Source organism: Silurus meridionalis, chromosome 8 (assembly GCF_014805685.1).
Source record: "Silurus meridionalis isolate SWU-2019-XX chromosome 8, ASM1480568v1, whole genome shotgun sequence".
NCBI lineage: Eukaryota > Metazoa > Chordata > Actinopteri > Siluriformes > Siluridae > Silurus > Silurus meridionalis.
The window spans coordinates 2,569,746-2,595,002 of record NC_060891.1 but is presented as its reverse complement, the minus strand read 5'-3'; the positions used below and the strand labels follow the sequence as shown (position 1 = coordinate 2,595,002).

The window sequence follows — 25,257 nt, the reverse complement described above, 5'->3', positions numbered from 1 at the left end:
CATGGAGCTGGCTTTGTATACTAGGGCATTGTCTTGTCTGGAGTGAATGAAAAATGTAATGCTGCAGAAAAGTCAGAAATCCCACTCATATGTTCCACATATTGTATTAGAGCATTTCATCGATGTGATATTTAATACACGTGTAACCACCAAACTCGATCCCAAAACCTGGAGAAGTAATGATATAAAATACAAACTCCACTCCAAACCGTTCCACAATACCAGATCGGAATTAATCAAGCCGCGAGGGTGTTATCCAACCCGAAGCGGTAGACGTGATGTGAGATGTCTCCGAGGGCTGATTCTGATGAACACCTTGAACGCCTGAACGTTATTTTTCTATATCACGCCTGTTCTCGTTCCCCCAGAAACCGACAGGAAACCTGAGATGAAGTAGCGCGATGATATATTCGGTCGCAATCATACCATCGATAAAAAAAAACAACAAAAAGGTAAAAACCAACCCTGTTGCAGTGATTGCATTAGAGTTCATTTTAGCTGCATTGAATGTAACTAATGTAATCAGCGCTCGCGTCGCCCATATCTGTTTTTTTTTACGTTGTGTGTGCTGGGTGTTTTCAAGTGTATTTGTGTATGTGGGTGTGAAATATACAGTATGTGAGTCCATCTGTATCTATACAGTTCACTGTGTGTGTTTGTTGATAGTTTATGCGATAATTATTGGCACCCCACAAGAGAATGAAAAATTTCATGTGCAAACCGAGCAGCATTTCGCCTCAAAAACTAGATGTGGTCATATTTGGGACCGTCTAATGTACTGATGTTAAATCGAGATACAATACATCACCATGACGAACAACAAAACGACTAAACAGTCTTAAAACGAGACTTAAAAGAGACATAAAAGAGACTGAAGAATGAAAAAAGCTACAGAATCAGGCCAATCCGGGTTATAATTTGCCTGTGGGAAGACGTAAAGGACGACCCCGGACCACTGTTTGCCTCTGCCAAGAGGTTACGCTTTCCAAAAATTGCATTCGTGTGAAATGTTTTTTTTAGGGCCAATTTCCAGGGTGCCAGTATTTTTGAAAGGAGCATTTCAACTAAAGCAAAAACAAACACCAAAAAAAGACAAAATTGTGTCATTTACAGGAAAATAAAGAAGGGAGCCAATATTTCAGGAGCTCACTGGTTGGCCCAGGATGAGTTGGTTCTCTTCCTTCCTCTTTCTGCTTCTTTTTTTCTCTTGTTCTTTGTTTGCTCTCTCAGAGCTTCCTCTTTCAAAGATTCACACACCCTGACCAACCAAAAAAAAATTTACCCCCCCCAAACTCCTAGGAGCTTAAAGCCCACACCAGGTTGTCACTGACCACCTCCAAACTCATGTTCGAGGAGCAAACACACACACACACACACACACTCACTAAAACCTGGCAGGGTCTGACCCTCAGCTGAGGACGATCGTGAGGAACATCGTGTCAACATGGTCCTCTGATAAGCAACACCAACAAGAAAAACGAGAATAAACTACCACGCTACAGCCACTGATAGCTTGTCCCCGGAATGTTTCATAAAACTCCTTCTATGAATATTTTAGACGGGTAAATAATTAATAATTCACGCCAACAAGGGGCCGACGATCAAATGAAGCCGAGCATCGACACGCATGCCAAATCAGTCGCTGTAAACAAAGACCCGAGGACCGACTTTTTTTTTTTTTCTCTCTCTCCTCCCTGCCACCTTCCTAGCTTTTTAAACATGTGCATCCCAAATTGCATCACACACACACACACACACACACACACACACGCACACACACATATATACACGTAGACGTGCACGCTTTGTCACATACACATTTCATTTGAAAGATGGATTTTTTCAGGCCGAAGGGAATTCCACCAGAGTGAATCTCTGAAACACTCGATCTGATCGCCTGCTGATTTCTGATGATAAGATTTACTTAATACAAGTGTCACTCGTTCTGCTGTGTTGTGCCCTGACCTAGACAAATCCCAGTAGGGTACACAAGCACACACACACACACACACACACACACATACATACACACACGGTCAGTAAAATATGCCTCCTTAAAACGGTTTAAAGGAATATTTTGGGGGTTGTTTTTTACCGTAACCACGTACACGGACGTGTTTGTTACTCGCACCCATGCTAAGATAATAATCCCAGCTAGCTGATAATTAACGTGTCAAGTTTTCACCGAATATTTCCTATAGCAAGCATTTTTCTGACACAAAATGCTGCGCTCTTCCAGAAAAAAGCTTAAATCATAATATCTACAATAATATGTACATTATTATACACATCTGGAAAAGCAGCGATGTTTACTTTCTCAAAAAGTTTTTGAGACACATGCATGTTTCTTTTGTTTCTGTGCTACAAGCTAGGTAGACATAAACACAAGAATTGGACTGGAAAAAAACTTCAAATCCAAATGTGACATTTCTGACTCCAACAGAAAAACTTCTGTAAGGCATAGAACAGGAGAGAAGATGTGGTCAGACTGCCTCACCCCCACGTTCAAACATGGAGGTGGAAGCTGAATGGCTTGGGGTTGTTTTAGAGCAGAGAATGTTGGAGTCTTATTCAGGGTGAAAGAAATCAACATGGCAACCATTCCATACATCAATATCCATGCAATTCCACCTGGACTGCGGAAAGACCGACTTCAAAAAGACAATGACACCGTCTACGTCTAAAATGTGTGAAGATGTTCTTCATGCTAAGGGAGGGTTTTGACATTTATATATTTGTTTGGTCAAAGTTTACCTTAATGGCATTAGGTTACCCCAGTTTGTTCCATAAAATATCTGAAAAACCATAAAAAATAGACGTTTCCACACTGTTGACAGGCTCTGTATAAAAGATAGGTACTCTTGCATAATCTGAAAACGTGGCTATGCATCGATGACATAATGTTTGGGGCGGCCATATTAGATAAGCAGAACCACAATTGTTTCACTTCGAATTTATTTCGCTCAATTAATTATAATATAATGCTGAAAACGCAGTCATGAGTACAACATATTTTGGGTAAAATCATTTTTTGTTTTCTCCAAACTATTTCTGTAATCCATCGTTTCCAAAAACGATTATAATACGCCGACGTGTATCCATGCCATTTAAAAATACACCTTTTTTTTTTTTTATATAAACGACAGATGCTCCATCTTTACGAAATATTATAAAGCGTAAACTGATTGACAGGAAAAGGGAATTCACAGAAAAATACATCAGAAATCAGAAATAAATTAGATAAATAAATAAAATAAAAACCCTTTCCCGTTTCCAAAACGAGAGCGGAGGCTTTGGAGTGTGTTTTAAAGTGAGCGTTACTTTCCTCTGAGAATTTAATTAATGCTTTAATATGCAAATAAGTTAGAGGAGATAAAATCATGACAAACAGATGGCAACTGAGCTTAATTATTTTTTCTCCTAATCGAGCTGGGGCGTGCATTAAAGCCGCCACATCATGTTTTTTCATTATTATTTTTTTTTATTTGGGGGGTAGTGGGATATCTGGCAGGTCTGTGAGTATCGAAGCTGAAAGTTTGGGTATTAAACGTTGAAAGTGTTTTAGTCTGAACCTGAAACTACGCTGCATTGTTTAAGCATTAAAAACTACACACGTGTACACACACACACACACACACACACACACACACACACACACACATTCAAATTCAGCATTGGCTTTATTGTAATATTAATATTTGCCCTTTCCTTTATCAACAAATTCATCACCTATGTGAGTTTGGATAATCCCTGTGGTTTCCCATTGGCTGTCATATACAGTGCAACAGTTCCAGTGCTGCAAGTAATGTTATTACAATAAAGCAATATTTTTGGTTCACTTGTACTCACTACAATCCTGCTACATCTGTCACTCTTAATATTAAAGCTAGGACATGAGAAAGGACGATCTAAACGGATGGACTTTCAGTGGCCATGAATTGACACGTTATACTAATAATGAACACTTTATAATAATAATCTGTTGAATTAGACGATTATGGATGACTTGAACATACACTGATCAGGCGTAACATTATGACATCATAACATTTTAAAAGGTAAAGTGAAGAACACTGATGATCTCTTCATCATGGCACCTGTTAGTGGGTGGATTTATTTATTAGGCAGCAAGTGAACATTTTGTCCTCAAAGATGACGTGTTAAAAGCAGGAAAAATGGGCAAGGTTGACGTCTAGACGATTTGTCTCCGAGCGTCTCCAAAACTGCAGCTCTTGTGGGCTGTTCCTGGAACAGTGGTGAACCGGCGACAGGGTCGTGAGCAGCTGAAGCACTGCTGAAAAAGTTCATGCTGTTGATGCTCAATGGGTCATGACTGTTTTAGCAGTAAAAGGGGACTAACACAATATCAGGCAGGTGGTCATAATGGTATGCCTGATCGATGTATCCATTAATTCAATTCAATTCATTTTTATTTAAAACGGACATTGTCGCAAAGGGGCTTTAAACAAATTAATCGGTAATAAAAGACTGTATATGTTTGTTCCTTATAATTGTAAGTTTGTCTCTAATGTGCGAGATAGTGGTGACTGTGGTAAAAAAAAAACTCCCTGAGATGGCATGAGCAAGCAACATTGAGCGGAACCAGACTCAAAATAGAACCTCATCCTCATCTGTGTGGCACCAAATGTCCATTCATTACAGTTCATTACTGTTACGTTGTGCAGTGGTCCTGAGTGATTGTAGTAGATGTCATTAGTTATGCAAAGATGAACCAACAACATCTTCAATCAGCGTCGTCTTCTTATTAAGTACTTGCGCTCGGATTATGGTTTTATATTGGCCATCATGTAGATGTGCTCCAGTACTGCAGGTGGTGCTGTGAGGTGGTGCAAGTTCTGTCAGACCATGAAATAAATCATGGCTCGATGATGGCGAGGTAGTCCTGTAGTATGTTTCAGACAAGCCAAGGCAGCCAAGTGTTATCCTTGGATGAGGCCTTAGTCAGGGAGATGACTGACAAAATTACATGTTGTGAAGTGCTATGAAGTCTCTGGCATTGCAATATGTACCGTTGGCTTGAGTCACTGTTGATGAGCTCGAAGGGAACAGGCTTTTCCCACTAAATAATTCACATCATGTATAATGTTCCAACATTTTGCTCAAATTACACCATGGGAAGACTTTGGTTTCTTCTGATGAAGTGCATTCCCTTACCTCCTCCTCGTTTGGATTTCGGTCCAGGTCTAAATGAGCGAGAGTACGGTTGAGCTTCAGAGCCAGCGCGAAAGCCATCAGGCCTCCGGTGAGGATGAGGTTCTGGCTCACGTCCAGCATTTGGAGGAACCGAGACTCCGCCAAGAACTCGGCCAACACTACGGCACCTGAAACGAGCATCGAAGTCGAACAGAAATTACAGGAATTTAATTTATTGATGACACACGTTGAAATAGGGAAAGCGGATGATCCATACCCTCACACGTTATTCCTACGGAGGCCAGGCCGAGTCGCGTAATCGATCGATTACTGATTAGCGCCTCCTTCAGCACGTGCATCCCTCTGTCCTGTAGGTCGTTATCGCTAAGGTCCAAAGTTTCCAGCGTTCTCAACAGAGGCTAGGAGACGAACGAGAGCAATCGCGTTCATCAAATTTCAATCGACGTCAAAATGCAAATCAACCAGTTAGCACAAATTATCACAAAAGTTTGAACAGATTCGAAGAATTAGCTGTTAATAGCTACGACAAAGAGTACGCCGAGAACACATTAGCATGATCGTTGTGCATATATACATATTTAAATCACTAAAAGAGCATCAGCGTGTGGTTTTTAAATACACGTTCCATCCACGGTTTGGTCCGTCATACGAGTCTGAGGACATTCATCCGGAACGTGAAGGGATTCCGCAAACGTCATGGGCAGGGGGGAAAAAAAAATAATGATTTAATTAGCGCCTACTGACATGAGCCAGACTTCATCATCTGACCGACTAACCCATTTATCCTTCCTGCTCTCGCCTTCTTTTAAAGGCGCCCGGAATAAAGAAATGCAAAAGAAAGGAAAAAAAAACGGAGAGGTTAATAACAGCCCTTCCTGTGTCATATTCGACACGACCAGCCATTGCACTAATTATATTCATTATGGTCGCATGGATGTCTACTTATCCTTCTTAATGACACAGCGCATGGGAAAGCCCACTAAACACATATCTATTATTTAATCAAACTGTTCTTATTTAGTGCAGGCAAAATGGAATGAGCCAGCTTTATTTTTGGCCTGGATGGATTCGCGGGCGAACGTGCCAGCGGCCGAGAAGGAGACAAAAGCGACCCTTTAATTTGTACCCTTTTGATTTGGATCGCCATTCAAATGACAAAAAGTACAGTTTATTCTGACAATCAGAGCTACTAAAGGGGAATGGATATTATTAAGGATTACACATAAGCCGCCATCCAGTGAAGAAAAGATAGACGCTTCCTTTTTTTGTTCCCTGGTTTTTTTTTTGGTCGTTTTTTTTCCCCTGCCATCCTGTCAAACTCCGTCTCAGACAAAAGATTCCAGGAGCTGTCACGAAGAGGTTTGAGAACTTTTTTCAATTTAAAAAAAAAAAAAAAAGATTTGTGAAGAACATGAACCTGTTAAGACTGCTGACAACAATTGTGCAAATGACTAAACTAATTATGCAGAGACATGGTACAGCTGGAAGAACAATCTTTATGGTCACAGTGTTGAAATAAATTGGCGCCAATGCAGATTATTGCTGGATCATCCGTGTCATGGCATAATAGGCATGATGAGTAGATGTGTTGGATGGAATTAACTAAAAACAAACAAACAAACAAACAACATGCCGATCAAACTGATTGCCTTGTTTAGAAACCAAATATACTATAATTATTGTCTTGAAAATGTTCAGTTTTTATTGTTTATCATTTCCCAATTCCTTATTTCTTTATATACAAATGTAAAATTTTTGGAAACATTTTGGATTTTGAGACACGTCCACGTTCCTTTGGTTTATATGCGACAATGGACAGTGAATGACTGGAAGAAAGTTGTACAGAAAAGTACAAATGTGACATTTTTATCTCTAACAGAAGAAGAGAAAGATCAGATCAGACTGCCTCACACCCCACAGTCAAACATGGAGGTGGAGGATTATAGTTTTGGGGTTGTTTTGGATCTGGGTGAAAGAAACCAACATGGCAACCCATGCTTAATCCATACTCCAACATGCATCGGATCCGACTTCACCGCACAACAAGACGATGAGCCGAAACGTTATTTAGAGAGCAAACAGACGTCTGGAGTGTGATCTATCATGGAACGGCCCGGTCACTGCACCTAAACCTGAACTTCTCTGGGATGAACTGAATCCCAAGGTCAGAAGAGATCTCCAACTAGTGAAGAAGAACCTTTTTTTAGCTGAATGTTTGGAGAAATTAACCGTCCGGATGCTGAGAGCATGTAAAGCTGATGTTCATGCTAAGGGAGGATTTTTCAGTGAAGGTTAAAGTGTAACATATACATATAAATATTTATCCCAACATATTTTCCAATTCCCAGTTTTAGAGGTTTTCCATGTTCCAAATTTATTTATTTGACCGATTTCTAAAATCACAGCTTCTATAGTTTGGAATATTTAATCGCTATATCTTTAATATATCATTTATAATCACTAATGGTCATCTCTAATCTTTAATTACCTAATCTTTAAAGTTTACCACATTTTTTTAATTGCCATTTTCTGTAGTTTAGCATTTCCCCAATTCCCAATGTCTGTTATTTCCCAGTTTCCTCGACTGTATGATTTATAAAGTGGAACATTTACACAAAAACTTAAAAACCCAACTGTAGTTAACATTTTGTAGTATTTAAAAGGCCTGGGTTTTACAGTGCTGCTTTAATTTTCTTTTTTTAGTCTTTGCATTTGTCTGGAAAATCGGGGCATAATGTATTAACATATTACGCACTTCATCAGACTAATTGGCAAACGGCGCTGCATAAAAGCGTTCATAATGAACACGCGCTGCAACTCACCAGAACACTTCCTAGATGAGTCATGGCGCGGTGAGTAATCCGGTTGTTATGCAGCACTAACGTCCTCAAACCAGACTTCTGAACTCTCAGACCATCACAGAGCTCCTCAAGACCTGCAGCTCCAGGAAGGAGAAAAGTCATTTTTGGAGCTCAGTTTCACATAAATGTAATGGTAATGAAAGTAAGCTTTACACATAGGTGCAGTTTGGGAACAAAGAAATGGCCATACCCGAGTCTGATATGGCGTTATTGGTAAGGTCGAGGGTTCGGAGAGTGCGCTTGTATTTGAGAAGCTCTCCTAACTGCATGGCGTCGTGGAAGCTGTTGAGCTCGTTATCACACAGGTAGAGTTCCTGCAGAGCGATGTTCTTCTTTAGAGAGCAAACTCCGAGAAAGAAATGGGAAATAATCTTAGCGTGTGGAGCCGCTAGGACATGTCAACAAACACATATAAAAGAAGGACCTTCGTGAAAAATAGCAGGTGAAAAATAAATAGAGATTCCGAATCAAATTTTCATGTTTTTTTTTTTTTTATTATTTACATCACTTGCTGGCATCTTTATAATCAACAACATTTTGTGTCCTTTCAGAACAGAGACCCCTTTCATGGGCTTTTTGTCCGTGGCCTCACACAGTCCTGCTGTCCGGATCAATGCGGCAGATCCGATCAGACTCTTTTGGTCGCATGCCGAATGCCAACATGGCCATCACACACAGCGGGAAGTGAATAGTGGGATCGTTGGATTGATCGGACAGACTCCACGGTGTGAGCTAGCAAGTCCCCTTAATCAAGGGACGCGCCCGATCGATGGCCACGATCAGCAGCTGGGCATTCTAGCGAGAAGCACAGGGGGCGCCGGCACGGCACCAAAATATCAAACAGATCCAGGCTTTGCTTAGAGAAACAGAGCGGGATGTGCCGCTCGAGTCCTCCCACTCATTTAAGGTCCTCTCACACTGCTCTCGCTAATGGACCATGTCCAGAGCAGCTCTCGCTCTTCTCCGTTGAGACATTACCGCGATCAAACAGATGCAACTCGGCTCGATGTGGACATTAAGCCAAAGGGACAAGGGCTTGACAAGTGTACATGCATTAAACGCTTACAAAAGTGCGATAACTACAGGAGGGAGAAGAGAAGAGAAGAGAAGAGAAGAGAAGAGAAGAGAAGAGAAGAGAAGAGATGAGAAGAGATGAGAAGAGAAGAGAAGAGATGAGAGTAGCGACCTGGCTTCTTCAAATTTTAACCGTTTCTTTATTGCTAACATCTGGCTGAACATCTCGTTCAAAATGTTCTGCAAACCCTAAATTCATCTGTATTCTCAATTTATTCTAATGTTAAACTGCTCATCATGCATTTTCTTTTTTTTTTCTTTGTTTTACCAAAGATGAATATGTGAGGATGTGCTTCAGGAAGCGCTTTTATTTTTCAAAAGCAGCACATCCCAACACACACACATGTACACATGTACACGTATTTATACATATACTTGTGCATCTTCAGGGCACTCGGTATTCAGTTGTTGCCTGAACTTAATTCTGAAGTGTCTCCTGCCTGTCCCACACAGTGCTCTGTATATACAAGAAGTGAGTAAATAAAGGGGCAATTTCCAACACACCGAGACTTTCAAGTTAACTAGTTATGCGGTCAAGTATTGCATCCTTAAAGGATCTAATATTACTGTTCCAGTGGGCGCTCACAGCGATCTGGACACGGAGGCGCACACACGGACCGGTGCGACAGCGTGTAAACTGACAGGCAAGAAGATTAGGACATCTAATCCTGGCCGAGTCTGACTGTTAGGGTCACGGGGCCAAAATCTGCCACTCCTCTCGCTGTTCTTCTTCATCTGTTCCTGCTGGCCGGAGCCGTGTACGTACAATGCTCACACACACACACACACACACACACACACACACACACACACACACTCACACACCTTATTCCAGGCCTATTACCTAGCCAGCAGGGGCAGGAATGCACACAATAGTGACTCAGAGGCCATTTTTGAAGCATTTACCATTGAACAGGTTTGATTCAGTTCAGTGCGAGGCGTTCCTCAAAGATTAATAGCACTCCGTTTATTCATAAAACATTGTAAAAACATGTATATAATGTTAAATCACGTATATGATATGTAACACACCTATAATTAATAAAGTATTTCCATACACCTGCTCAGGAATAGTTCGCTTTGTGTGTTGTATATCATAATAATATGTCATTGTGCATATGAGATTGTTAGATTGTTATATATATATATATTAGTTCTGTTGTTGTGAGTCTTCCTCAAAGTTTGTGTGTGTTTGTGTAGGACAACCGTACCGAGCGTGAAGAGCGGCTTTCCACTCAGTCCAGTGTTTTCAAGGTGCAGTACTGTCAGTCGGCTGCTTAGCAGGGCTCTCGACAGGGCCTGTGCAGGATAATCCTCGATGGGGATGTTACAGGCATCCAACCTCCACAAGCATCCGCTCTAAACAGGTAGAAAAGAGAATGCCCTTACTTTGGCCCGGCCTCTCTATCTACCCCTCTTTAATTCCAGCACAGCCTGTCTGAAAAAGCAGGAAATGTCAAAAACTAGAAAAACAACCCATGACCTGAGGACTTGCCGTAGATCTGGCGGCCATCGTTAGGCTCCATCCCCTAGTCCACAGCTTCAAAAAGTGTCCAGATTCTCTCTCTCTCTCTCTCTCTCTCTCTCTCTCTCCACAACCCTTTCTTTTGTTGTCGACAGCAATGCGATTGATCTACTATAATACCGCCTAAGAGCATGCCTTCGGTTTGACCGCCGAACGTCCGTGAAGAACCACGAGGGCGTAGCTTGCCTGTCTTTCATCTAGAGACGCCGCTAATTGAACATAATATCGCCGCGAACTAAAGTGAAGTGTAATGATAGCCATTAAAATCAAAGTGTGAATACAGCAATATCTCGCTGTGCGAATATTTTCGTCTCCGATGCGCGATAATTCATTACTTCCGCCGCGCTTCGAATACAAATCAGATCAGAGGACGGAGCGTGAGAGCGCAGGAAAAGGCATTGATGACGGGCTCGGTCCCTTTCTTCCGGCTTATAAATCAGTGCAGGGACAAAATTACATGTCTTATTTTTCATTAAAACTGCGTTAAATATTTATTACAAAAACTACTAGATTAAGTCGAGCAGGTCACATCAGGAGGGGAAGAAAAAAAAAGCCAGGGCATTGTGGGAAATCAGTCATTCACAGAGGTACTGTTCTCAAACTGGAGCTTCTAAATGGTCATGGACTTTCTTCAATAAAACAAAATCTTAAAAAAAAAAAAAAAATGGAGACCATCTTGAGTAGCATAATATTATAGCTTCTAAGTGGATAAAGAGTGGAAAGTCGATTGGACCAGATGACATATCAGTAGAAGCATGGAGGTGTTTAGGGGAGATGGCAGCGGTGTGTTAGAGAAGTATGTGAGGGTGGTGCAGGACGTATTAGGACAGTGTGACAGCAGTGAAGTGCGCAGTAGGAACGACAGACTGGTTCAAGGTGGAGGTGGAACTGCATCAAGGATTGGCTTTGAGTTTGCAGTGGTGATGGACAGGATGATGGACTATGATGTTTGCAGATGATATTGAGATTTGTGGTGAGAGTAGGGAGCAGGTTGAGAAGAGCCTGGAGAGATAAAGGTACGTGCTGGAGAGAAGGGGAATGAAAGTCAGTAGTAGTCAGACAGAGTACATGTGTGTAAATGAGAGAGAGGGCAGTGGAGTGGTGCGGTTGCAGGGAAAAGAGGTGGAGAAGGTGGAGGAGTTCAGGTACCTGGGGTCAACAGTGCAAAGTAATGGAGAGGGAGAGTGTGTTAGAGAAGTGAAGAAAAGAGTGCAGGCAGGGTGGAGTGGGTGGAGAAGAGTGGGAGGAGTGATGTGTGATAGAAGAGTATCTGCAAGAGTAGAAGGGAAAGTTTTTAGGACTGTGGTGAGACCTGGGATGTGGTATGGATTAGAGACAGTGGCATTGAGTAAAATACTGGAGGTGGAGCTGGAGGTAGCAGAGCTGAAGATGTTGAGATTTTCGTTGGGAGTGAAGACGATGGACAGGATTAGAAATTAGTTTATCAGAGGGACATGTAGGATGTAGGACGTTTTGGGGAGAAAGTGGGGGAGGCAAGATTGAGATGGTTTGGACATGTGCAGAGGAGGGACATGGGGTATATCAGTAGGAGAATGCTGAGGATGGAGCCACCAGGAAGGAGGAAAAGAGGAAGGCCAAGGAGGAGGTTTATGGATGTGGTGAAGGAAGACATGCAGGTAGTTGGGTTGAAAAAGGCAGATATAGAGGACAGGGGGGTATGGAGATGGATGATCCGCTGTGGTGACCCCTAATGGGAGAAGCCGAAAAAGAAGAAGAAGAAGAGGAAGAAGATAGTTGGCAAACCAGACCAGCCATTTCACTTCTCATCGACCAAAATCCTATTAGATTCCATCTGAAATTCATACATTCGCTATTTTCGCACCTGTATGAGTAAACGTGAGAGGGCCTGCCACCCTGAGACTCCCATATCCGTGTTAGAGGACACATCCAGATGTGTGGCTGATTCGTAGTAGGAAATCATATCCATCAGTGACGAGGCTCCCTATAGAAAAAAGGATAATAGCTATTTTATTTTCCATTTAAAAATACTCCTTGAAAAATGTGTTACTGTAAAAATGATCACAGTACCGCAAACACTTTTATATAACACCCACTGACCTATCAGAATCAAAATGCAACCCTATTTAGGTATACTATTGTGTAAAAAAACACTTCTGTCGAGCGAACCTACATTTTCCTCAAGCTCCGCCCCCTGCAGGTTGATCAGATTAAAGCGGACGGATTTCAGGATCTCCTCCAGAGACTCGCACATGCGATAATCCAAACGAACACCTGGGGGGAAAGACATTTTTTGAGAGTAAAAAACGGACATAAAACCAAACAACTATTTTATATATATATATATATATATATATATATATATATATATATATATACTATTCAAAGTCAGAAAATCGGCGTACGACGGCGACACGCTTGTCCCGCAAGCCTTCGACGTGCACTTTGAATCTCCACAGATGAGACTTGTCAGTTGGCGTTCATTAAGGAGCAATGGGAATGTTCGACACGGACGCGATCACGTTCCGCCACGCCGAGGAGAATCAAAGTCATTTTTCAGGAACTTTTTTTTTCCCTCTCTCCCAAACAAAGCCTAGAGAAACACTTTGATGGTCACAGCGGTGAATCTTTATTGGACCCCCATCCCCTCATAAACTCTTATCTTCGTGGTCGGGGAGAAGCCAGATCTCTTACAGCCATGTGCCGGAGAGATGATAATTTATTCATCATTAGCATAATCATTTGTTAAATAAAAAAAAAGTCAATAATCACTTAAGTGCACCCTACATAGCGGGATCTGAAATCCCATTTTTCTAATCCCCTCTGCCGTTGCGTGATAATGATACGGCGTCTCGGAGTCAAGATGTCATCAGTGTATGACGGAGCAGGAAGCTGCAAGGCGCTGACCGGCGTTTAAAATCTGCCATCCGCTCATATCGATATCAATAACCGCCGTTTCCCCTCTCATCAAAGCGACCGCGCTTTTTAATCCAAGCCCTGCAGGATCCGGGTGCAGATTTCAATTAAGAGGCTTGACGGAGTTCCTGATGGTATCTCGCTTTGCCAGATTTGGGTCCGGTCCCGCATGACGGGATCAGCGGAAAAAAAACCGCCATGTTTCCAGCGATGAAATCTCAAGAAATTATGAAACAAACTTATAAAAATTTGAAAAACACACACACACACACAGTCCCAGGGCGGATGCTGTAGTCATGGCAGGCTCAAATCAGGCCTGATCTCATTATTACCTCAAGTGGATGTTGTAATAATGTTTTTCAAATTAATGCAAATACTCATAGCAGACATAGCATAGTAGATTTCTTGTTCTTGTTTTCAAGTCAATTCAAGAAGCTTTTATCGTCATTTCGACCAAATATGCACAAGAGTGAGACTGGAGATCTTCACCTGGACTGAGATTCCATGCAGGTGTTAGGTCAGGAAAGAAGCATACAAGTAAGGACCAGGTTTATTACCGTATTTTTCGAACTATAAGCCTCTACTTTTTTCCCACATTTTGAACCCCGCGATGCTAAAAGAAAAATAGTTGTGAAAGGAAGGAGGAAGACAGTGAACAATGACTTTCTTGGTCGGCTACTGTTTAGATACAAGCCGTTGTAGCGTCTGGGTGAAGGGAGAGCTCGCTAACTCCAGTTGCAACAGAAATCATATAAGCACAGACAGGTTTCCAAAACTCGTGCTTTTTTATTTTTCTTGGCAACAGCGTTATGGTTTAGTCAAAGAAACTTAGAAATGAGCATCAAAAAATAATAAGGACATATTCCTCGGTCTTGCACACATGCAGTAATAGCGGAAAAATGCGTCAGCAGGCTATTCCCAAAATACAGCTATGCTCTTGAAGGAAGCGCAACATATTTCACCTGTTACACCGTGTAACAGACTCTGTCTTTCATTAAAGCCTGTGTAAAGTTCATTAGTTTCAGTGGCTTATATACAGGTGCGGCTTATTTATGTTTAAAATAACAATCTTTGTCAAATTCAGTGGGGCTTATATATGGGTGCGCTTTATAGTCCGGAAATTACAGTTTCTTTTTATTTATGAGCGAATCAAATCGTAACCGGTCAAACACGCATCGAGCCACCGATCACGGTCGAGCGCCAGCTCCGTTTTGAACTTGTTTTCATCGCTGCTTGGTGGCACCAACGAACCGATCATCAACGTACAGTTCAGCATCAGTTCAACAGCATTTAGAGAGGAATTAATGATGAAGACTCGAACTCACCACAACACACGTGACCTCATTTACACCATTTTATTAAAGCAGTTGGTTTCAAGCTCATGATCATTGTAATAGAAATCAATCAGTGTTTGTCATTAATATCATTCTAATAATAGATCAGTGTGCTGAGAGTCACATTCGAGTCTTTTCACATCAACTGAGCTGAGTTTTGTGACTAAAATGATAATAGAAACATTATAGCCATAATATATAATAAATTATAGTACTTTGGATACTTAAGTACATTTGAAGACAAATGCTTTTGTATGTTTACTAAAGTTTAAAGGGACACTTTTACTTTTACTGGAGTCACATTTTACCAAGTGTAACTCAACTACATGGTTTGTGTATTTCATGCACCACTGTGTAAATGAGGCTGTGTACGGTTTGGGAAGTTACAGATGCAGATGGTGTCATTGTGTAGGAGATTTAATATTAAAGCTGTTTAATGTGATTTGGGGAAATACGCAAAACATCCATATTTCTTGGTTATTTATTATTTACAATATAACTATAGGCAACCATTTATTTGTTATGATTTAATAGTTAATAATGTTGTCGTTATTTTAAATTGTACATTCTTTACAGTGTAACTGAGTATTTAGTGCAGATTCTTATTCTGAATAAGAAGTGTAGGGAGGATGCTGTGGGATTGGAACGACACCTTGTGATGTTCGTTCAGTAGAAAGGTTGTGTGTCAAGGAGTCTCATAAGGAGTCTCATAAAGAGTCTCATAAGGAGTCTGGGTAAAGCTGTGACTTTTTCTTATGTATTTTTTCAAGGTCTGATTGCAGCTGCTCTGATGCAAGTGGGAGCAGGAATCGTTCCACAGATGTTACAGATATCACTGTAAATAGATAAGAAAAGCGCAAAGTGATTCTAAAGAAACATTTTTATCCATAGCAGTAATTCATTAAGTTTGAAGCGAAGACACAAAGTGAGTATATTATAATTATTATGAAAAAAAAAGGGGGGGTTTAAACCAGCTGAATGAACTGGTGTGGGAGCGGAGCGCATGAGAGCACTAGGAGCAGGAAATGAAGGAATGAAATTAAAAAGAAACCATGAAAATGTACCACTTTTTTATTCTTTAGATGGAATGAGAGGAAGCAGGCGAGCTTAGACATAATATATTGTTTACAGGATACAAACAAAAAAATCAATCAGTGAACTCACCCTGGAGATCAAGACATCTGGCTCTGTTAGTCAAGCAGGTGATTTCCTGCAGGATGGATGGATGGATGGATGGATGGATGGATGGATGGATGGATAGATAGATAGATAGATAGATAGATAGATAGATAGATAGATAGATAGACAGACAGACAGACAGACAGACAGACAGACAGACAGACAGACAGACAGACAGATATGGTTTAAAGGTTAATGCATTTCTACACTAAAACACTAACTATGACTCGATTCAAATGTTCTATATTAATTAGTGCAGGCTTTATTCATTAGAAACAGCTGGTCATCTGTTGACGCATTAATTAGCCCTGTTGTACGTGGTGCATAAATCTGATACGACTGCATCTCAAATAAAAGTGATGAAAACGGTTTTCCTTCTGACAAACCCGCCACCAAACCTGAGACAAAATCCTGAGTAAATAAAAAAAAAATACAATAAAAAAAAAAAAGAAATGATTATGTGGGGAACAAAAATTCATTTTATGTGGGAAAATAATAAAACGTGTGTGGTGGTGGATCATGTTGGGAGAACGGATCGTGGAAAAGGAATCGAGTGGGAGGTCATGTGGAGGGATCGTTTTGGAGGGTTGAAGGAATTGAGTGGGGGATTGTGTAGGTGCAGGAATTGTGTAGGGGAGGAATCAATAAGAGGGGTCTTGTAGGGGAATCATGTGGGAGGATCATGTAGGGGAGGAATCACGTGGGGGGATCGTGTAGGGGAGGAATCCGGTGGGGGATCGTATGGGGAGGAATCATGGGGGGATCGTGTAGGGGAAGAATCATGTGGGGGATCATATAGGTGGTGGAATCCTGTGGGTGGTCATGTAGGGGAGGAATCATGTGGCGGTCATGTAGGGAAGAATCATGTGGGGAATCATGTCGGGGAGGATCATGTAGGGAAGGAATCATGTGGGGGTCATGTAGGGGAGGAATTATGTGGGGGTTCATGTAGGGAAGGAATCATGTGGGGGTTCATGTAGGGGAGGAATCATGTGAGGGGTGTAGGGGAGGAATCATGTTGGGGGTATTGTTTAGGGCAGGAATAATGTAGGGGAGGAATCATTTGGGGGATCGTGTAGGGGAGGAATGATGTGGTGGGTATCGTGTTGGGGAGGAATGATGTGGGGAAGAGGAATTATGTGGGGGGAGTAATCATGTAAGGGGAAGGAGTCATGTGTGTGTGAGGGGGAATGTGTGGTTGGTATCGTATCGTGGTGGGAAAAGAATCGAATGGGTGAATGAATCATGTAGGGGGGGAGTGTGTGGGGTGAAGGAATTAGATAATAATAAGAGACAACTGAACTGTTTTAAAACCAAATGTGAATCATATGAATCGCGTGAATCAAGTTCACCTGATCCTTCTGGAAGTGAGTCAGAAGACTGAAGTATTATTGATGAAGCGATGAGAACAGCAGACGTTTATCTCACGGACAGACAGCAGATGGCTCTTAGCAACTCATAGGTATCAGACTAATCAAGGTCCTGGATCAGTCTGCTATAAACATCTCTGATTGCACTGTGTGTGTGTGTGTGTGTGTGTGTGTGTGTGTGTGTGTGTGTGTGTGTGTTAGGAGGAAAACAAACGGAGCTTGTAGCTGCTCCACATCTCAACATCGATGACACTGAGCTCTTCATTCGAACCTTTTTTTTTTATGCTTTTCATTGTAATAAACACGGAGCGACGTCCCGCGCCGCCCACTGCCGAAAATGAAATGGACACGTGCCAAAGGAGGTGATGTGTCAGGAGGCAGAGGACAAAACGTAGAGACAAAACATGTGGGACGCGGTTTATCAGGCAGACTTTGACACAAACCTTCTCTGGTGCATTTCTCATTATTTCCAAAACAAAAAAAAAAAAAAAGAAAATCAGCATTTTTTTTTTTTTGGATGCACAAATTTTTTTTCTTTGCAATATTAATTAGTTGTAAAGAAAAAAAAATTCTGAATTTACAGGAAAAGCTCACAGGGGTTAAAAATCGCTTGCACATTTTTCCTTTCAGCATCTTTTCTGCAATAAAGGATAAATTATTAAAAAAAACACGACCTTTTATCTCGCACCCTTTGAAGGCAGCAAATTAAAAATGCAAATGGAGGTGCTAATTAATATGCAAATATATTCATTCCCAGTTAACAATTAGCAATTAAACCCGCAGTGTCTAGAAAGAGCACGAACAAAATGGGTAACTTAATTTATCATTAAAAAATAAAATAAAATACCCCAAATTTTTAATTGACTTTTAAAAGAAAAGAAAACAACGCTGCCTCGCGTCTCGCTCCTCGTCTCAGAAGTGGACAAAAAGACGTATTTTTTTTATTGTCAGTATGCATACAGAATGTGGACATTTGATGTGAAAGGATGTGCAGGAGGAATGAACACCCCTGCAGGAGGAGGCTTTAATCAGGGAATCAGGACGGTCCGGGGAGCATGATGCGCATTAAAGCTATTTATACGCCCGAATTTTCTCTCCGTGATGAAACGAGAGCTCGGATCAGACGTCCAATCAAGAAAGTGGAGAGCGCAATGCGCACGAGCGCGTTTTATTATTTTTTATTGTGTACCAAAAAAAGTAACTATTTGGAATCGGATCTGAAGTCTTTTCTTCTTTCTTTTTTTCTTCTTGTCTTCTTTTTTTTTTCTTCTTCTTATTATTATTATAATTTCCATTTCCATTCAGAGCATTTAGCAGAGGCCTTTAGCTTCTTTTTAAGATACCATCAGCCTCGAACTCTCCTGAGAGGAATTAGCACACTTAAAAAAAACATCTAAAAAAAATCTATTATTATTATTACACACAGCAATTTGTGAACAATTAAATTTTTTTGTAATTCATTAATGTAGTGGCACACTGTACTTTTTATCCATTTGCAGCTACATTCATGGAAGTTGGTTCCTGTGATCGCTAATAAACAGCCTACCTTCTCTCTCTCTCTCTCTCTCTCTCTCTCTCTCTCTCTCTCTCTCTCTGTCTCTCATAAGACACAAATAAAGAGGTGCTGACACTGGAGACTCCTTCCCTGGATCAGCGATGATTTTTTTTTTTCCCCCTCTTTTTGTCTTTTCTTTTACCAATTAGATTTTGAATTTGCCGTTAATATATTAACGACATTGATACTGTAATTACCACAGAAACTATAACTTTCAAATAAAGATAAAATCACAGCATGAACTAAGATCAAAGCTGCTGCTGTATTTAAAAAAAATCAAAAATTCAAAAATGTATTGGATAAATAGAATCCTTTTTTTGTAGATTTGAACAGAATCTGTGATCCCCAGCTTGGAAGTTTGTGAGTACGTTGTTCAGAAAGCGAAGACTCCTCATTTGGAGACACTGTGCAGCTGGAGATGGTTCCATCTAAAAGTTTAAGGATCCATGAAGTGACTGAGCAACTCACGAACTTTGATTTGGTTTTGGACTGTTGTTAATATCATTTAATATTAGTCACGACTGCGGTCAGTTGTGTTTTTAAACACCTCAACAATGATGGAACTGTTATGAATGTATGTTGAGGATGATGTTATTTTTCGAGGTTTCTTCCTCATGCCATATCAGGGTTTTTTTCCTTCCCACAGTCACCACTGGTTTGCTCATTAGGGATTAAATTATAAGCACTAACATATGAATTCATATTTTATAACCTATTTATTTCTGTAAAGCTGCTTTGGGACCATTGATAAAAAATGCCCTAGAAATGTAATTGAATCCTTAATATTAAATGTTAAATATGAATAGACTGTACATAATAATAATAATAATAATAATAATAATAATAATAATAATAATAATAATAATAATAATAATGATGATGATGATGATGATGAGATTGGTGGTAATGATAATAATAATACTAAGAAGAAGAACATTATTAGGCTCATGGTCCTCAGGTTTCTTCTTGTTCCCTCCACTCTTACGGTATGAAGACGCAGCACTGTTTTATCCTCTTACACCATCTGAAAGCAAAGCGAAAGCCCACGGGTACGATAAAAGCTTTAAATAGTTTCCTCCAGGGGCCGTCCTGCCTGAAAATACCTAATTTGATCAATTTGCTCTTTAAGCAGCGAGTTGCATTTTGCATAAGGCCTTATTAGAGATTCGGCTAAATATCTCTACTGCAATACAGTGGGTTTTTTTTCTCCCCATGCTTTTTTTTTTCTTTCTTCCTCTTCTTCTTTTGGGTCGGACCACCTACATTTGTTTAAACGCACCCGTGCTCATTAGCACCTCAGAGCTAATAGTGATCGTGTGCGCTTGATGTAAGTACCGCTAAGTCTCTCATTTTCTGCAAATAATTCCCCTTGATCTAATCGTCAATTTATGCAGAGGGGGAAACGATGCTCTTAACATGGCTGGTCAAAGGGAAAAGGAGCGAGCGCATGCACGATCTGAATTATGCATGCATGCATGCCTCTGTGTGTGTGTGTGTGTGTGTGTGTGTGTGTGTGTGTGTGTGTGTGTGTGTGTGTTTTCTTGATTTTCTGTCTTGTTGAGCCTGAAGTTTTTGGTAAGCACAAATCATCCTCATGGAAGTTTACATGCAATTATTATTATTATTATTATTATTATTATTATTATTATATTAATTATATAATAATAATAATAATAATAATAATAATAATAATAATATTATTATTATTATTATATATATATTAATTATATATATTAATTATATATTATTATTATTATTATTATTATATATATTAATTATATATAATAATTATAATAATAATAATAATTATTATTATTATATTAATTATTAATTATATATATTAATTATATATTATAATAATAATAATAATTATTATTATTATTTATTTTTTATTTATTTATTCTTTTTATTTGAATTTTTTTCTGATTTGCACCTGATTTTTTTAGATTCTTCGGAACAAAATTAAATTTTTCCGAATTTATTCCCATTATAAAATGATTTATTTGTTCATCTGTGGTTTCTCATATGACTTTTTTTCCGTCATGAATATTTCTTGCCTCAAGAGATTCGTTTTCTCCCATGTGATTTTTCACTTGTTTTCAGTAGATTCCAGTTTTATCTCCTATGTGATTTTTCCTACTTTTTTTCTCATCACGTGACTCGTGTCACGGATCAGCCATAACATTAAAAACACTGACAGGCCCAACATGGCATTATGTTGATTATCTTGTTGTACCTTTCACAGGGTTTATATACCAGGCACCTGGTGAACAGTCAGTCCTTGAAGTTGATGTGTTGGAAGCAGGAAAAATGGGCAAGTGTAGGCATCTGTGCCAAACTGTGATGGATCGACCACTGGGTCAAAACACTAGGGCTTGTGGTGGTGTTCCAGGGGTTCTGTAGTTAATACGTACCAAAGGTGCTCCAAGGAAGGACAAGTGGTGAACCTGAGACAGGGATCGGACCAAATCGAAAAGCTCCTGCAACCCAAATGCTTTCGCCAAGCCTCCTCCAGTGGGCAGGTGAGCATCAGAGCTGGACCATGCAGCAACGGAAGAGGGTCTGATGAAGCATGATTTCTTCAAGTGTACGACACTGTGTGTGTGTGTGTGTGTGTGTCGCTTACCTGGGGAAAAAATGGCACCAGGATGCACAAAAGGCAGACGATGAGCCTGTGGAGGCAGTGTGCTACTCTGGGTGATGTTCTGCTGAGAAACTTGGGGTGTCTATGTGGATGCTCCTTTGACACGTCCTACGTAACACATCTTGCAGACCAAGTTACCAAGTGTTTTCTAATGGCAGGATTACACTCGCTGCGCACCTGCACTGTGTTTAGGAACGGATTGAGGAGCATAACAGTGAGATCCGGCCTCCAAATTCCACAAGTCTGACCAAGCATCCATGCAAAGCACTCAACAAATGTGTCAAACTCATAGATGCTTCATCCAAAAACCTACAGGACTTTTAAATGACCTGGAGTTCATGTCTAGGTGTCGGATATCACAGGACACCTTGTGGAGTCCAGGCCTTAACAGCTCAGGGCTGGTTTGGAGGCACATGGAGGAACCTACACAGTCTTAGGCAGGTGGTTTTAATGTTGTGTCGGGTCAGTGTATGTTTCATGATTGAGTGATTTGAATCATGATTGGTTCTTGCAGTGTTTTTATGAAAGCGATCGTTCAGTTTCATAATATAATATATACTGTACGATTCGTACGATTCTATATCACGTGACAAGACGTGCGATTCGCATATCGGACTGTGCACGTGACATGAATCGGAACAAAGCGTTTAACTCGCCGTACCTTGATTTGGTCCAGTGTCCTGGGATCGGGTGCGACTTTGTGCTTCGCGCAGCTCCGCTCGTAGGCCGAAATGATATCCGACAGGTTTCGACTGTCGCCTAAAATAGGATAGAGAAATAAAAGACTCAACAAACAACAACAACAACAACAACAACAGCAGCCTTTCATTCCTTATCCACTAATCCAGTGTTTATTGTGCCTTAATGAGCACTCTACAATTAGCCCTACTGATGAAAGCGCATTTTAAAAATGTTTTCTTCCTTCTTCTTCTTCTTTCTTTTTTTTTTTTTTTCTTTTCAACCTAATACACTTCTCTATGCTTCATTAACGCAAGGTAAATGCGTTCGGGAGGTGGGGGTGGGGTGGCGTCTCGGAGAGCGCAAGAGACGTGATGAACTCCTGATTTACTCGCGAATTCACAAACAAAGACAAACACGGCGAAGAAACTTTTACCCAAAGTACAGACGTGGTTTGTTTGTGTGTGTGTGTGTGTGTGTGTGTGTGTGTGTGTGTGTGTGTGTGTGTGCGCATGCCTCACGGTTTCGCATCGCACAAATCCTGGACTTTAATTAACATTCATTTGATTTAATCCGTCTCTTTCAAAACATGTAGGTCACCGCCGGATGAGCCGCTGAAATTCTCTTAATCGTGATTGTGTACAAAAATAAATAAAATCCAAACCCGAGTCAATCCTCCTCACCGGTAGCATCTTTTCATACGTTTATAGAGCTGAAGATGTTGAGATGTTCGTTGGGAGTGACGACGATGGACAGGATTAGAAATGAGTTTATTAGAGGACGTTTTGGGGACAAAGTGAGAGAGAAGTGATTAAGATGGTTTGGACATGTGCAGAGGAGGGACATGGGGTATATCAGTAGGAGAATGCTGAGGATGGAGCCACCAGGAAAGAGGAGAACAGGAAGACCAAGGAGGAGGTTTATGGATGTGGTGAGGGAAGACATGCAGGTAGTTGGTTTGAAAGATACAGATGTAGAAGACAGATGGAGACAGATGATCCGCTGTGGCGCACCCTAATGAGAGCAGCCGAAAGAAGAAGATGAAGAATAAAAATGAAGTGTGCTGCTATTAGGACCATCCTCATTAAACAGAGTTGATCTTTTTCTTATAGAAGTCTCTGTGGGCTTTATTCCTAAAAGCTTTTATCCATTTTTAGTTGCATTTAGGATGCAAGTGAGAAAAGTGACCTTTTGCGCAGATGCTTTATAACATGAAATACATGTAACACGGATGAGGGTCCTGAGAGTCACACAGAATACAGATTAACATGGCAGAGGTAGAGCTGTAACTTCCTGCAGACACAACAGGAAAAGAACGTCTGGTTTTATTCTCATTTTTTTTCTTTTATACTACAAAGTGCTGTGTTAGAAGTGAGAAGGCACTTAAGTAAATTTTACAATTTGCTTTTCAAAGAAACATTAAATCGCGTATAATAGCATCATGTTTTTTCCGTTGCATCGTATAGTGTTGAATCGAAATGGAAATCGGATCTTCGTAATTTAGGGAATCGCATCACATCGCATCGCATCAGTAGCTGCTTCATATGTATCTATAATGTTTTGTATCGCAGACTATGCATAGTATGGAGATGCATCTCTCTAGTGTATAGTGTCAAATGCAAAACTATTGGCGCCCTTCACCAAAAAAGTCAAAGGCGACATTATATGTTGTTTTGAAATCTTTTTGTGGGGGTATTATTAATATTTCGAAGCATTTTGACAAATATAACGAACTCGAAATGTATGAAAATAGTATAAGTACAACCTGTTACTCATCATTTACCTTGTGAATAAATTGCGAACCTGCAAGTTATTGTAACGTAAGTCGAGTAGCAACACAGTATCACATTGTCGTGGGTTGTTCTATAACAGAAGTGTTTTACTTCTTACGTCATCAAGACCTCGTGACCAAATAGGATGTAGAATGCAACAGCACCATGGCGTGATATATATTGATGATGATGATGATGATGATTAAGGATGCATTACCGTCCTGTCGCGCGTCCTTGCTCTCAGCGTATCCCGAAACCATCTCCTCATCCGGGGGAAACGAGACACGTTTTTCCCTTCGACTTTTTCCCCCGAGCCGGTGTGCCACTTCCTCTTCCTCAGCATGGTCGCTCATCGTCATCACTGCTGTCGATCGGATATTAGAGGCTTCCCACGATCAATTCGAATCACTCCTGCGATATCGGCAGTCATTACGAAGGACAGTTTGGGTCCACAAAGAACAGCCACATGTCCACTCAAGGACAGAAAGGGTTCTGTCACAGATCCGAAGCAGTCAGGTGGCATATGGAAACAAGAAACCTGTGCTTAAAGCCTTTACAAAGCTGCTACAGGACACCACCATGTCAATAATGTATGACCCGAGTGCTTCATGGAGCTCCTTGTAGTTCAGCATTGAGTAAACACACTGCTTAAAAATACAACCTGGAACCAAGAGAACCAAACCCTGAATGTGATTCTGTGATAAAAAAAAAAACATCCATTTATTTCAGCATGATGAATTTATTTCTATATAAGATTTTTAACTAATTCTTTATTTATTCTACATGATTAATATATTTGTATATGATTTATTTAGTTTTACATGATTTATTTATGTCCATTTGTAATATTTTTTTTAACATTTATTCCACATGATTCATTAATTTTCTTTACAAATACATTTATTTATTTATTAACATATATTTATGTGCATTTTTTTTTATTTTTAACAATGATTTATTTATTCCCAAAGACTTGTTTTTTTTTCAAATGATTTATTTTGTTTCACTTCTTTTTTTCTTTTTTCTTTTTTACAAATGAATTATTTGTTCCCACATTCCCATAATTTTTTTCTAATTATTTATTTTATTTAACGTGTTTTTTAATACAAATAATTTCATTGTTCCCACATGTGATTGATAAATTTTAAAGAACTTATTTATTTATTACACATGATTTTTTTTATATCTATTCTTT

At 40.1% G+C, this 25,257-nt stretch overlaps 1 protein-coding gene across 1 annotated transcript in view; it reads right to left on the bottom strand.

Moving 5' to 3' along the window:
* Nucleotides 1–24,421, bottom strand: part of si:dkey-288a3.2 (protein phosphatase 1 regulatory subunit 37) — a 37,481-nt gene extending 13,060 nt beyond the window's left edge. Inside the window, exons 1-11 of the mRNA XM_046855734.1 lie at nucleotides 24,280–24,421; nucleotides 22,274–22,371; nucleotides 21,595–21,694; nucleotides 12,788–12,888; nucleotides 12,479–12,598; nucleotides 10,322–10,469; nucleotides 9,103–9,115; nucleotides 8,227–8,432; nucleotides 7,998–8,110; nucleotides 5,432–5,573; nucleotides 5,176–5,342 (exon numbers count right to left, since the gene is read on the bottom strand). Coding sequence (XP_046711690.1) covers nucleotides 5,176–5,342; nucleotides 5,432–5,573; nucleotides 7,998–8,110; nucleotides 8,227–8,432; nucleotides 9,103–9,115; nucleotides 10,322–10,469; nucleotides 12,479–12,598; nucleotides 12,788–12,888; nucleotides 21,595–21,694; nucleotides 22,274–22,371; nucleotides 24,280–24,421 — 1,350 coding nt within the window. The remainder of the gene's footprint in view (nucleotides 1–5,175; nucleotides 5,343–5,431; nucleotides 5,574–7,997; nucleotides 8,111–8,226; nucleotides 8,433–9,102; nucleotides 9,116–10,321; nucleotides 10,470–12,478; nucleotides 12,599–12,787; nucleotides 12,889–21,594; nucleotides 21,695–22,273; nucleotides 22,372–24,279) is intronic.
* Nucleotides 24,422–25,257: the final 836 nt, after the last annotated feature.